The sequence below is a fragment of the Emydura macquarii genome, unplaced genomic scaffold (genome assembly GCF_026122565.2).
Source record: "Emydura macquarii macquarii isolate MOO-44397 ecotype Brisbane River unplaced genomic scaffold, CSIRO-AGI_Emac_v2 contig_1043, whole genome shotgun sequence".
In the NCBI taxonomy this organism is placed as follows: Eukaryota; Metazoa; Chordata; order Testudines; family Chelidae; genus Emydura; species Emydura macquarii.
The window spans coordinates 871,576-887,068 of record NW_027131180.1 but is presented as its reverse complement, the minus strand read 5'-3'; the positions used below and the strand labels follow the sequence as shown (position 1 = coordinate 887,068).

The 15,493-nt window shown below is 39.0% G+C and overlaps 1 protein-coding gene across 2 annotated transcripts in view; it reads left to right on the top strand.

The window, feature by feature from the left end:
- Nucleotides 1-14,665, top strand: part of RPS6KA3 (ribosomal protein S6 kinase A3) — a 126,585-nt gene extending 111,920 nt beyond the window's left edge. For both annotated transcript variants that reach the window (XM_067545010.1, XM_067545009.1), the window contains exons 20-22: nt 2,427-2,544; nt 6,119-6,259; nt 7,578-14,665. In XM_067545010.1, the coding sequence (XP_067401111.1) occupies nt 2,427-2,544; nt 6,119-6,259; nt 7,578-7,700 (382 nt within the window). In that variant the 3' untranslated portion in view covers nt 7,701-14,665. The remainder of the gene's footprint in view (nt 1-2,426; nt 2,545-6,118; nt 6,260-7,577) is intronic.
- The last annotated feature ends 828 nt before the right edge of the window (nt 14,666-15,493 follow it).

Below are 15,493 nucleotides of genomic sequence, written 5' to 3'. Positions count from 1 at the left end.
ACAGCTTGTTTTCTGACACATTTCTCCTGCTGTGGAGTCCTGGTGTGTGCCTTTCCACCGATCCCTCTCATCCACTAAGTCCTCATAAAGATCAAGAGGGACAAAGTGCAGGTCATACAGATCGCTCTGGCATGGCCCTGTCAACACTGGTGTGGCATGTTGCTGGACCTAGTGGTGACAGCCCCTTGGACGCTCCTGGACCATCTGGACCTCATTTCGCAGGACCACAGTCAACTGCTGCATCCGAACTTCGTCTCCTTACATTTGACAGCGTGGACGTTGCATGGCTAAGCTTCGAGGAGCAGGCTGGCTCCACTCAGGTTCAGAAAGTCCTGCTAGAAAGCAGAAAACCCTCCACTAGAACTACTTACCTGGCGAAGTGGAAACACTTTTGCTGGACTGCTGACCAGAATCTCTCCCCGACCCAGATGCTATCACACTCCATTCTGAAGTATTTACTCCACTTAAAATATCAAGGCCTGGCATTACTGTCAATCAGAGGCCATCTCTGCTTCTTCACCCGCATATCCAGAGCAGATCAGTCTTCTCCCATGAGATGCTGGCCATACTCCTTAAAGACTTGGAGAGGCTCTTTCCACAGGTCGGGGACCTAGTTCCCCCATGGGACCTCAACCTAGTTTTGTCCAGAATCACTGGGCCTCCCTTTGAGCCCATGGTGTCCTGCTCTCTTCTTCACTTTGTTGTGGGAAGTTATTTTTCTTGTGACAATCACTTCAGCGAGATGAGTTTCCAAAATCCAAGTTCTAACATAGGAGCCTCCGTATACTGTGTTTTACCAGGATAAAGTTCAGCTGCGCCATGCCAAAGGTGGTATTGCAGTTTCATGTCAACCAGGACATCTTCCTGCCAGTGTTCTTTCCAAAGCCTCACAGCTCTAGCAAAGAGAGACGCCTGCACACTTTGGACATCAGGCAAGCACTGGCCTTCTACACTGAAAGGACTAAGCCCTTCTGAAAATCCACACCACTTTTCATCATGGTCACCAAGCGAATGAAAGGTTTGCCAGTTTCATCCCAGAGGATTTCCTCCTGGATCACTGCCTGCATCCAAACCTGTTACGAGCAAGCAAAGGTCGCACCTCCTGCCACTCTGACAGCCCATTCAACAAGAGCCCAGGCTTCGTCAGCTGCTTTCTTAGCTCAAGTTCCAAAACAGGACATTTGCAGGGCCACAACGTGGTCTTCTATTCATACCTTCATGTCCCACTATGCCATCGTCCAACAGGCCTGGGACGAATGAAGCTTGCATTGGCTGAGCATATTACAATCAGCATGTCTGTGAATTCTTGGCCCACCTCCAGAGGCACTGCTTGTGAGCCACCTGACATGGAATGGACATGAGCAAAGCACTTGAAGAAGAAAAAAACGGTTACTAACCTTCCATAACTGTTGGGCAACACATCTCGAAGAACATGTCCAATCCATGACCCACCCTCCTTCCCCTCTGTCGGAGTTCTGGCAAGAAGGACCTGAGAGGGAGGGGAGGCTGGTGGCGCCCCTTATACCGGTACATACATGGGCCACTGCAGAGGGTGAAAGGGCTGACCCTACAGATACTATTGAGGGGAAAAAATCTCCGGCACCAGTGCATGTGGCGCACATGCGTTGCATGGAATGGACATGAGCAGCACATGTCGAAGAACAGCATTTTACTGGTAAGTAACCCTGTTTTACAGAAGATTAGTGACCGTTTTTTATACCACAAGTTAACCTGTTACACCTTGCATACAAGTTAGCCTTAAGATGCTTGTAAAACTATATATCTGGTTATTATTTATTTACTGTCACAATTTTACAGTATGCCTGGTCATCTTAACTTCTTAATTAAGTCAAAGAAACACCCACCCATATATTAAAATAAATTCTTCTTCTCATTCTCAGTGAGAGAATGCTTAGTGTACTTTATTTGTTCAACAGCAAGAATGTGAATTGTTGAACAGGTAAATCCTTTAAGGTTTGGTGGTTTCTTTCTTTCTTCTTTCTCAACTAGCGTCAGGCTGGTATCTGTTCTTTCCAGGTCAGAGTCATCAGGTCCTCCATTTTCAGAGTTCTTATACACAGATAGTCATTTCATTTCACCAGGATGTAGGGGCATATGTACTGACTTTTGGTCATAAGAGGGACTGTCTCAGGAGCTGTGATTCAGCGTTAATCTACCTTTTGATATTCTTATTATATTCCTTCTGTACCAGAGATTAACAGTTTCTTAATCCTATTCTACCATGCTTTTTACCTATTTATTATTTTGGGTGCTTTTGCAGTCAGTTTGGCTATAATTTGTGATATTGGTGGGAGTGTTTATGATGATTATTTTGAAACCACTGGCAATTGTCGTCTGACTTGAAATAAGGATTGGACCCCAGCATGGAAAAGCTATTAATACTCTGAACTTGTTTGATTAATTAGCTACACTCCTTTTGCAAATGGTCCCGATGATACCCCAGAAGAGATATTGGCACGAATAGGTAGTGGAAAGTTCTCTCTCAGTGGTGGTTACTGGAATTCAGTTTCAATTACAGCTAAGGCAAGTATATTTAATATTTTGTCCTTTTGTGCATGAGATGGATTTTAACAGATTTTTTAAAGAATTTTTTATCACAATAAAAATTGCATATAGTATTAGAGGATGTGGATTTTAATGAAAGTTGCAGATCTTTAAAATTTTACTGAGCCAATCCTTTGTATGAGTAGATATTAATTTGATAATTATGAACCCTTCATGTTTAAACAGTCAGTCATATGTAGGAAGAAAAACAACCATGTTTTACACCACCCATTGTCATTTCATGTTTTTCTCTCTCAATGTTTGAAGGGGGGACTGCTTGAGGGAGGAGTTTGCATGGGGAAGAGGGGGATCTGCAAACACTTTTTCTATTCTGGAGTGCTGTAATAAAACTAATATACAAGCGTTTGAAAGCCTCTAAAGCATCTGTGGCATCTGAAATTACACAGATTATCTAAATCTGCATGATGATGTTACACTAAAACCCAGATGCCCCAATTCTTGGGTTTAAAAATTAAATAATAAATTAAGATTTTGTATTTTTCTTGATTTTTTGGGGGTGATATTTTCAAAAGTACCTAAGGAAATTAGGCACCCAGGACCCATTGATTTCCACTGGGAGTTAGGCAGGATACTCACTTAAGTACTTTTAAAACTACCACTCTTTTTGTATGTAGTAATTAAGAAAAAAATGAAGTGATCATAGTATCTTGTCTTACAGAGCACAGAAAAAAAGTGGTGGCAGATATTAAGTTAATGGTTACTATTCTAAAAGATATGTAAAATGTTATGTACAGTTAAAAGATTATAAATTTACACTTGTATTTGTGCATATTAATTTATTTAGATTGGATAATGAACAGTTAGTGTATTGACTATTTGTAGCTATTTTCTCAGGTTGTTGTTTTCATGTCTTTTTAAACACCGCAATCTATGCCTGTAACTCCATCCCTGACTTGGGAAAACAGAAATAGCCTTAATGTAGGAGGAGACATAGTCAAAGGATGGAATCCTTGCTCAAATCAGGACTAAACCTCATTGAACAATTGTCTTCTACAGCTGGATACATGGGGGGGCTTACAAAGTGTTAATTCTGTGAAGCTTTGGAAAACCAAATCAGGATGCAGTATTTATGGCCACACATGCCTTTGGGTTACCTCTTTTATGGGTCCATAAAAGTATCTGTGACGGGAAGCCATAATATGGCACTATATATATAATGTGCAAAAGCATTTGATAATATTCTTCATCCCCTTCTGTCTAGTTAGAATAAAGCCCTAATCGTAGAAGCATAGAAGATTAGGGAAAGAAGGGACCTCAGGAGGTCATCTAGTCCAATTCCCTGCTCAAACCAGGACCACCCCAACTAAACCATCCCAGCCAGGACTTTGTCAAGCCGGGCCTCAAAAAACTCTAAGGATGGAGATTCCACCACCTCGCTAGGTAACACATTCCATCCTCCTAGTGAAAAAGATTTTCCTAATATCCAACCTAGACCTCCCCCACTGCAACTTGAGACCATTGCTTCTTGTTCTGTCATCTGCCACCACTGAGAACAACCTAGCTCAGTGGTCCCCAACCCGTGGCCCATGGGGGCTTTCAAAATGGCCCGTGCTCCCCTCCCATTGGCTGCAGAAGGGAGCTGCTGCTGCCTGAGGACCCAGGTGGAGCGCATTGCCATGGGGCTGAAAGACAGTGCAGGCTCCTTGCTGCAGCCAAGGGAAGGGGAGATCAGCACTCCCCTCCCTTTGGCTGTAGCAGGAGCACGGCAAAGCACTCCACCTGGGTCCGTAGGTGCTGGGTCCCTGCTGAAGTCAGAGAGAGGGACCACTGATCCTCCATCCCCTTGGCTGCAGAAGGGAGCTGCTGCCTAGGGACCCAGGTAAGCATGCTGGACCGGAGCAGGCTCCTTGCTGCAGCCAAATCCCCTCCCCTTGGTTGTAGCAGGGAGCATGGCAAAGCTCTCCACCTGGGACCTTAGATGCACAGTCCCTGCAGGAGCCAGAGAGGGCGGGGAGATCAGTGCTCCCCTCCCCCGGCTCCAGCAGAAAGCAAAGCACTCTGCCTGGGTCCCTAAGTGCTGGGTCCCTGCTGGAGCCAGAGGGAGGAGAGCACTGATCTCCCATCCCCCTGGCTGCAGAAGGGAGACACTTCCTAGGGACCCAAATGGAGCACTGGGTTCCCTGCTGCAGCTAGTGGGACGGGAGATCCTCCTCGCTGAATTTCTTCCTGCTGGCTGCAATGTGGGGGAGAGGGGCTGCTGGCAGAGACTGGTGGCCCTTCAGGGTTATAAAAATCATATTGTGGCCCTTGAACCAAAAAGATTGGGAACCACTGGCCTAGCTCCATCCTCCCTGAAACCCCCCTTTAGGTAGTTGAAGGCCACTATCAAATCCCCCCTCACTCGTCTCTTCTGCAGACTAAACAAGCCCAGTTCCCTCAGCCTCTGCTCATAAGTCATCTGTACCACCCCTCTAATAATTTTGTTGCCCCTCCACTGGACCCTCTCCAATTTGTCCACATCCTTTCTGAAGGGGGCCCAAAACTGGACACAGTATTCCAGATGTGGCCTCACCAGTGCCGAATAGAGGGGAATAATCACTTCCCTCGATCTGCTGGCAATGCTCCTACTAATGCAGCCCAATATGCCATTAGTGGTCTTGGCAATAAGGACACACTGTTGACTCATATCCAGCTCTTGTTCACTGTAACCACCAGGTCTTTTTCTGCAGAACTGCTGCCTAGCCAGTCGATCCCCAGTCTGTAGCAGTGCATCAGATTCTTCTGCCCTAAGTGCAGAACTCTGCACTTGTCCTTGTTGAACCTCATCAGATTTCTTTTGGCCCAATTCTCCAATTTGTCTAGCTCATTCTATATCCCTATCCCTACCCTCCAGCATATCTACCACTGAGTTACGAACAACCTCCGTTCCCGAGGTGTCATAACGTTGAGGTTCTACTGTACTCACAATCATTTTCCCCACAATTTATGTTAAACAGCCTGATTGCCAAGTCTACTCAATCTGGACAAGATATAGAATAACTTATCTCTTTCTTCAGTGCTATCCCAAACACTTGTACTGGGAATCCTGAATGTATCTAAAACCATTCAGCTTTTAAGAAGTCTTTTTATTAGGGTCTTTATTCCAAACTCCACAACAGAGAGTTTGTTTAATAAGAAAATGTTTATATGTTGTTGTTAAGTGCTTTAGAATGTTTTTAGGTCGTTTAAGATGCATTTCTCCATAAGCAGTTGTTGCAGAATTAGAAGTTTTGTACTTTCCTTACCCTTTATATTAGAGTAAGATACCCCAGAATTGAGCTATATAATTTCATTTGCATGCTGCTTTTCACTTGACCAGTTACTTTGTAAACTCTCCAATAGATCTTGGCATTTATGGACACAATACTGGAGTAACACATCAACCACTTCCACACGATGGCCTGGAGATTTGTTTAATCTGCTGATCACAACAAAATATTTCTTGAAATCTTGAATTTTAATCATGTTCAACATTGTTAATGCTCTAAAATTAATCTGTACTGCTTTAAATTTTACTGTACATCTGAATTAACTGTTTCTTTTTTGTTGACAGGATCTGGTTTCAAAGATGCTTCATGTCGACCCGCATCAAAGATTAACTGCTGCCCAGGTTCTTAGACACCCTTGGATAGTTGACTGTGACCAGTTGCCTCAGTACCAGCTAAACCGACAGGATGCCCCACATTTAGTGAAGGTAAAGAAATGTGTCTGTTCAGCTAGATGGTTAATTAGGATAAATTGTAAACAAAAACAATTACCATGCATTTGCGCTAAGACCTAATCACAAACTTTTATGATTGAGAGTTCAGTAAACACAGTGCATTAAGCTCGTGCTTTACCTAATGTATAAGACTTCAAGTGATTCCATCTGTGGAGAGTAAATTTGCTCTGTTTGTAAAAGGCAGTACACTGCAATCTCCATGCTATTTTACTTTTTGTGTTGAAACATTACAAGCAAGATAAATGAGTTTATAAATAGTGTTTCCCCTGGTGATTTAGACTGCTGTCTCCTAGATTTTGTACTCTGATTCTAAAAAATAATTAATTGGGGACTATAATTATAATTAATTAATTATTATAATTAATAATTAATCTTAGACATTAATAGTGGAGGAACTGTAGTTATGACTGCTAGTGTGATTTTAATGGAGGGATTATACATGTAAAAATTAATATTTTGGGGTGAAATGGAATCTTTTGTTCAATGTTTTAGTTAAAAATAAGAAAGGAAATAGAAACTTTATAGTAAAGGTTATTTAATGGTGTATTATAATGTAACAATCAACACTTGGTAGTCTGAAACACAAACCATTTTTGATACCAAATGATTTTTTTTAACTTGAGTGGGAGTAATTGAAGATCCCCACACTCATTTCCCTCGAGGCCTTACGTCATGATGAATCTCCTGATTGCAGAAAAGGATTTTATGTTTTAGGGGTTAATCAAATGACCCTAAGTCAACTGTAAGACACAGAGCTTCCAGCACCTAATGGCTTAGGAACAAGGGACCAAGTTCAGATCGTAACCATAGATTAGAATTTTCTAACAATCTGTAAACTTAATTTAGATGTGTATACTTCATATTTATATAGACTAGTAATAAAATATTTTGAAAGCAATTTTGAGTGAAAACAAATGGTTAGACAGACCGTAAACAAGGACAATCTGCTAGTGGGATTTTACTCTCTGTGCACTTTTGGGATCTAGTTAAAGCAAACTTAATTTTGCAATATAAATGGCACCTGGTGTTTTTTAAAAGTCATGGCAGTTGCCTTAAAACACTTAACACAGTTGAGTTCTTCCTACACTGCAAATAAATAAAAAACATGCAGTCATGCTTTAAGTAACTAGAATAAAACACTGGTAAATCAAGCCCGAATGTTTTTAACCTACAGAAAACAGTTTGGCTGTTAAAGATCTCTAAATCATGTAATAGTGTTACGATCTCTAAAATGTAGTAAAGTCACAATGTAGGGTTTGCTTTTGTTTTACCTCTGTCCTCTAACCTTTAGGGTGCCATGGCAGCCACATACTCTGCTTTGAATCGCAATCAATCACCAGTTTTGGAGCCAGTAGGCCGTTCTACTCTTGCTCAGCGGAGAGGTATAAAAAAGATTACCTCAACAGCCCTGTGAAGTGACCTCAACCAGATACTTGGTACCATAGTGTAAGATGATAGCACAAATCATGGCAGCAAGTAGCACATACCTGACAGATACCTGCCAAGCACACACTGTCCCAGCTGGTACCCATAATGCTGCTGCTCCTGTTGTTGCTACTGCTTTCATCTATTCTCCCTTTAAACTATTGATGAGAAATTACTGAACTTTCTAGAGCTTTGGATGGAGTGAAAAGTGGAAACAATGAAAATGAATTTGTTCACTGATTGAATAAACTAGAAGAATTATGAATGCCAACTCTATCATAAAAATACACTGAATAAAGCACTCTGCACCATATAGCATTATTTTTATAAGAAATATTTTTTGTCCCCTAAAATATTCTTTATTACACGTTGGGATGGACAGTTTATGTTAAGCACTTAGCTTAAACAATCTGTTTATATTAGCACTGTATACTTTGTGCCATCCAACATTTTGTATGTTTTTGTAAACAATTCATAAGCAGTACTTTTCTGTGCTGTTTTCTTTAATGTATACATGCCTTGGTTTATTTAGAGTTTATTAATCATTTTGACAATTAACTCTGGTTAAACAGTTCACCTGGATTAATCAGTATTGTTGGACAGCTCTAAAACAGCCTGACTGTTAAACAGCTATTGAATGTAATACTATGAATGTGTATTTCTCCTTGTCTGTCTTTTCTACATTCCCATGTTTTGAAGTTGCATGTCTGTTATGAAAACCAGAGAAATGTTATAGTATTAAAAATTTAAACAGTGGGTTTCTCACCATCACACACACATAATAGTTAACGCATCCATAAGAAAAAGTAACTTGTTCCACATTGCCCATCTCTTTTTTCCCCACCAATTACAGGACTCAGGAATCATTGTTACTTTTCCCCCTTCAAGACAATTATTTCTTGCTTTTTGTTATAATTCATTTAATATTTTTACTTTTATTTTATGACTTTAGTTAAGAGCTGACACATTTTGTTCAGCAGGTGCTGGCATTAGAGAGTTAGAGAAGAAATGTAATGCTGAAGCTAAAGCAAAAGATAGTGTCCATTGATAAACAGCAGCTTACAAAAAAATGGATTTAAACTTTGTCTCTTGTGGTTAGAATATACTGGACTGGCGAATATCATTTTTTTCATTCTTGTGATGCTCTCAGTTTACAATCCAAAGCAGAGTCAGAGGAGAACCATCCAATACTTTCAATTGACTTCTGTGGGTCTAGCATCATAATTGGTCTCCTTGACATTTCATTGCCAGTCCAGGCATCCTTAAAGTTGTACTGTCCAAGTCAAGTAAAACAAAACCACCTTCTTCATGTACCTTGATGCCAGTGTTCTTCCCACTTTTCCTTTTAATATGTGTGTAAAAGGCTCTTAGTTTAAGTTCTGGCGACACAAATTATAAAATGTGCTTGCCTTTGTGATTCAGTGCAAACAGCTGATCTTGAAGCAGCAGTTGCCCAAATAGAGAGTGCACTGGAGCATGTTAAAGTTTGGTTGATATCCTGTTCTGCCAAAGAAAATGGTACATCAGGTGACTGACTGTATCAAATACCCTTTACAGAAATATCCAAAGCTGCTAAATATGGAACGTAGTGCACATTTTCTGTGAACATTACTGTTTAAAAATCAAGAGATTGGCACAAATGCAATGTGATTCTTGTTTAATTAGTCTTCAGTTATTTTTCCAATAACTAATTTGCTAGTTTTTCTAATTTGAGAAGTTTTCAAAGAAGTTTGTGGAAAGAGAGAATGAAGTCCTCCATTAATGTGACACCACAGATTTCCTCCCTCTGATTCTTTGATCCATATGAACATGGTATAAAGACTCTGCCAGAAGCTTTTTAGGTATTCCTTGGTAAACAGGAAAGCTTAGGTTTTTGCAAGCTGCCTAGAACTTTACAGTTAAGTAACTAGCCAGTGTGGTAAGTGAGAGGTAGGGATAAAAATCATACCTTGTCTGTTTAATGCTGTAAATTGAAGGAGGGAAGACATTCTTGTCTCTGTATAATCATGTGAGGATCTCTGAAAGGGGAGCAGAAATAGAAAATTGGAAAAGGGAAGGGATTTTAATTGAAGAAGATACTGTTTAGCTTCCAGAGTCAACTTGATCACTGGTGTTAAAATGCCAAACAGAAAATGATGTTGTCAGATAGTCTTAATCCAAAATCAGAAGTGTGGGGGAATTATGTTGACTCCATGCTCCAGCTATTAGAAAGAGCTGAAAAGCTAGAGGCTTTGTAGTTAGTTTGGTGCTATCTATGCTGAGGTCCCTCAAAGGCTCTAGATAACAAGAAAGGCCCTATACAAATAAATAGTAATAATAAGGGTTCCTCTCTTAAACCTGTCTGTGAAACCTGATGTGTCTTATTTCTTAATACCTTGCCATGGTGCTGATCTAAATTTGGCAAGGATGATGAAGAGTTGGGGTCTTTCCAAGGCAAAATCCAGAACTTTAGCAGGGCTCTCAAGAAGTACCCTGGTCCTCAGTGGGGCATGGTAATCCAAAGGAAATAGAGGATTTTTAATGTTGCTTTGTGTTATTAAAAAATAACCTTTTAACTGGAGGGTTCTTACCTTATAAATCTCAAAAAGTCAAACAGGTTTCTTGAACATACTTGTTTCACTATTATCTTCAGAGGAATTAGCCATTTCTTCCTTAACCAGTGTTCTACAATTGAGTGGTGACTCATTCTGTTGAGGATTCACCCCATTATGCAAGAAAAAAATCTTTTATGTTGAGGTGGGAAAAAGCCATTTGCAGGATAGTCTTTCCTTTGAGATTGGCTGCAGCACCAATGGTGTTAACCTAAAAACCGTTTGGTAATCTCCTCATCTTTCAGCATGTCTGTTCAGGTCCTTCAGCAGCTATAAATCAGTCTGGACAAAAATTAAGAAACCATGTCTCCTGGAATCTTTTTAATTTCTTCTTTTGAAGATTAAGGTTAAATATTAAGTCAAATCTAGCCAATAGATACAATTTTAGAACAGTACTGCTGGAATAATTATATAGGCTTTCGGTTATTTTGCTTCAAATCATAAGATGATCAGCAACTGAATTCAGGAAGGAATACCCCATATATACTTAATAAATGGGAGCGCTATGGGGTTTTATGCCTTCCTCTGAAACATTTGGTGTTATAGTCAATATAAAAGACCAGAAGGACAATAGCTACTAATATATGATAATTTCTGTATTCCTGAAATCTTTTAATGTTAGGGTTGCTGCATTAATTCTGCCTCTCTGTTCCTTTCCAAACTCAACCTATAGATCAGAAACCTTATACCCAGCATGCATCATACACATTTCCATAATGGGCTGCAAGTACTACTTCCATCATCGCCCCAAACAGTGTCAGAAACTAACAAATCCATCAGTTTCATTGTACCCTCTTTGCCTTGCAAGACTATGTATCTCTGTCTTTTGAGAATGTGTGTACCTAATCCACAAAAGTTATGGCAATATCAAGATAAATGACTGTGGCAGAAATCTGTTAGAAAATATACATTTTAACAGTTGTCTAATTTCAGAGGCTTGATTTTGTATGGTAGTCTCTGTTTAAGATAGAAATACTCCTCTGCCTGGTTCTGTCTGAAAGAGGGAAGCACAAATAGGGTTGCTTTCAGGTAACATATGCTTAAATATTTTAAACTCTGCAAAGTCACCTTTGTTTCCCCCATGCCTACTGCTCTTTGTAGTCACTATATCCAAGCAGAGGCTATTAAGAAGTGTGAATGTGATCAGTATGTTTCCTTTACACAGATGCTGTTCCACATCTTAATGTGTATATGAACAAGCAAGCAAACGATACTGGTTTTAGTTTCTTAAATGGCCCATACCTCAGGCTTGATAGAGTAGTTTTTTGAAGGTGTATTGTTAGATCGAGTTGTATAAAATGACCTAAACACCATAAAGACTAGTCAAGACAAAGTTATTGTATTTTAATGCATCCTAAAATGGTCAAGTTTAAGTCTAGATTAATATATCTTTAAATCTTAGTTTAGACAAATTGGAGTATTTCCTTGAAGGAAATAAGTTTTACAGGCAAATTAACCTAGTTTTATATGTGTCTCTTTCAGGGATCCACACTCATCATTTTTCTTCCCATTTATCTTTGGCATGTTTTTGTAACTGCAATTACTTAGAAACTAAGGATGGGAAATTAACATGCTGCTGCTTAGATGCAGCCTTAGCTCTTACCACACACACTTGAAAGGTGTATGACCCACTGTGTAAATTTTCACTACTGCTCCTTGTTCTGCAAAGCCTAGCAAGTGACTTTAGCTTCATGGAAGAGGAAAAATGGAGAAGTGCAGCTACAGGTGAATAGCCTATTTTTGAAGCAAAATTGCCAGTTGTGTGTCAGAGTACGTGAGAGCAGAGGGAGAGAGTAGTACCCTACTCATTAAATTAGATCTATATCTAGCAAGGGTGAAGATCTTTATACATAATCACTATTAGTGCTGAACAAAATGTATACTGAATTTTTCAAATGAAGTATTTAAAATGATTTTTTAAGAAAAAAAGGCATAAGGAAATAGAATTATTTTGTTTGTTTTTTGTTTGCTTTGTTTTTGTAAATGTAGTATACCAACTAAAACTCAGCTTTTCTATTATTGGAAAGAGGCTTCTAGGTATATCATTCCTTGGTAAGCATCAATGGTTAATGGATGAGTTTTCACTCACGAAAATAATGTAAATGATTAGCTTTATCTTGATACTCGACCTAATCAAAGGGAAGGAGTACTCATAAGGGATGTAATTATTTTACAATCTAGTGGGGGTGGAGGGAATCTACTTAAAACAATTTTTAAAAATAATGAAATCACAGATAAAATATTTTTCTACAATTCTATACAATCATGCTTTATACTAGTTTCCTCCGCATGGCATATAAGTGAGTCTAAGGTACTGTAGCAGGAATTCAACTGTATTGTACCCTTTGGTAGACAAAATAGCATCTTTTAGATGCTTGGCACTGCTGTCATAGAATTAAAATGCTAGTAAAAAGGTTAAATAGTACTGAATACTTTAAATGATTGTTTTATTCAGAGTATGATCTAGGAAATTTTCTAATCATACTATTAATGTGTAATCTAAACTGTTCCAGATGTAACCAGGAACAGTCCTGAAAAGATATCATTGCTTGCATCCCTGTCAAGTGGCAGGTTTTGTAATCTTCAAAGGAAATTGAAATTTATACAATGAATAAACTTTCAAACATAAAAACAAATGTCTGTTTTGTTGGGTTTGATTTTTCTAATATTCACATTTTTTAAAAAGACTAGTGTGGTTCTGAACTCAAATTTAATTAACTTTGCTCCATATAAAATATGCATTCACAGCCAGAAATGACTTATTTAATTTCTAAAATAATAAGCAGTTTGTTTTTTCTGAGCTTAATATGCAGCTGTTGTTTTGTCAGGTAAGACATTAAAGCTTTATGCCACTATTTTGTTGCATATTTAATCATCTTGACCTTTATTATCATGGTCAACAAAGAACTGATGAAAAAAATTGGACCTAACAACCTTTAAACTATTTAACTATTAAAACCTCACCATCTTTTGGTCTGGAGACTTCATAAATATGTAAAGAACATTAACAACTGGTATCACTTAGTCTCCAATCCTGCAACTTCTTACATGTGGAAAGACTGCTCCACATGTATAGTGCTCCATTGAAATCATTGGGGCTCTGTGCAGATTAAGCAATCCATCTGTACACAAGAAGCTGAAGGATTGGAATAATAAAATTGTAGACTCCAAAGGGCAGGGACTTTGTCTTTTCATCTGCTTTAAAGTGCCATACGCATGTGTGGTGCTAAATAAATTATTAGCATTGCTGCATAAGTAAAAAGTATATTTTTGCTCCAGACATTGAAACTAGATACACCTTTGACACATAAATAGCTAGTCTTATTAATTTGCAATGAGCCTCTTGAAATTTGGAAAGTGAGATAGTAGGTTTGAAAATTAAAATATACAAATTAATTAAAAATGTAATAGGAAATTGTGACACTGTGTACCTCAGTGTAGCACCCTGGAACCTCCATATTCACTGGGTTATGATTATGATACCTTTTGTACAATACCTGCTTTGTGAGGTATCATTTGAAAAGTCTTGATCTGCTGAACATTTCCTGTTGGATTGTGTGTACTATTGTATGTGAAGTTACAAAGTTTTGCTATGTGCGTTACTGAAATACGTTGTGAGGTTGGGAATACCCACAACCAGTCTTTCAGTTACAACAAAACAATAGCATCACCACCCAGACAGTGCTGATGGCCCACTAAAGGGAATCCACTCTCCCAGTGACCACCCCCAAGACTTTTCACAGGGAGCATGTAGGCAAAGGAGACTGCCTGTTCAATGGGGCTGCCTGACCACCACTTCACAGCAAAGTCTTTCCAACAAGCTGGAAGAAAGTATAGAAGATGGAAAATGAGATCATCACTTGGCCTCTCTATCTTGGTCCCCCACTCAACACCTGGAGGAACATCTGTGGGACAAAGACTTTGAACTAGGCAAAAGTGGTCCAAGGCTGGAAAATACTCCCATCCTGTGTATTGAGGATCCGCAATCTGTTTGTACCATCTCTCAGGTTGACTCTGCTTGATTCAAATCCTGTTTAGTCTGTAGAATTTAGACTGCAAATTTATTTTTATTTCTTAAGTAACCAACTTTGATCTCTTTGCTTGCTACTTATAATCACTTAAAATCTATCTGTAGTTAATAAATTTGTCTTATATTTTACCTAAAACATTGTGCTTTGGTTGAAGTGCTTGAGAAATCTCAGCTAGGTTCTGGGATGCAAGGCAACGAGACTGGGGAGATGTGGCTGGAGCCTCCCTATTGATAGTTCATGAGTGGTTGGGAGATCATTCATGTAACACAGTTGAGTGTGTCCCTGCCTGTAGATGTCTGTGTAAGTGCAGTGCCTATTAGAGGTTTGTAGCTTGACATCAGCATCATAGTGTGAGAGGCAACCCAGGTTGTTGGGTTTGCGGACTCAGCAGTCCCACAGCCCAGGTTGGACTCTGTCACAGAAATATTCCCCTGAACCAAATTCACTCTTTACAAGTCTAAAGGCACTGTGAACTCAAGTTGTGATTGTGAAATTACTGTATAGTAATTCTTTCCAGGCTTGCAACACAGAAAAACAAGAATTGTTAGTCAACACAAAAGATATGAAATGTTTGTGTATCATTTTATGTAAAATCGCAGGAATGGCAGTTATGATGGGGAATACATCTCAGTTCAAAAGTGTTATTTCTGAATGGTCTTGTTAAATTCACCAGGAAAAGAAGCTGAATTAGGGTATGAAGGTATTGCACCAAGCTACCAGAATCAACAGGAAGACAGTTTACCTTTGCAACAGCCAGGAAAAATATTGATTTGGGAGGGTGGGGGAATATTGTATATAAAATTTAAGTGGCAATTTTTGAAGTTATGTTGTGTGCATACGAACCCAATCTGCACCTAACCAACATGAAAAATTGAAACCGAATTTTAATTCTCTTTAGTTTTCTCCCATTTTTACAAAATTTCTGTAAAATAACATAAAGGCTTAACATTCCTGACCAAAAAAAAAAAATTCTGTCACAACTTTAACTATGGCATTGTTACCATTCTACCCAAATACAGCTTGTAATTTTCTAAAATTTGAGACAGATCCTGTATAAATCAAAACATGACATGTATTATTGAAAACATTCAGGGGAAGATTGAGACTTTCCTTAGCATGAGAGAGGAGTGGTATGTGGTTTCACTGTTCCAGTAGTAGCC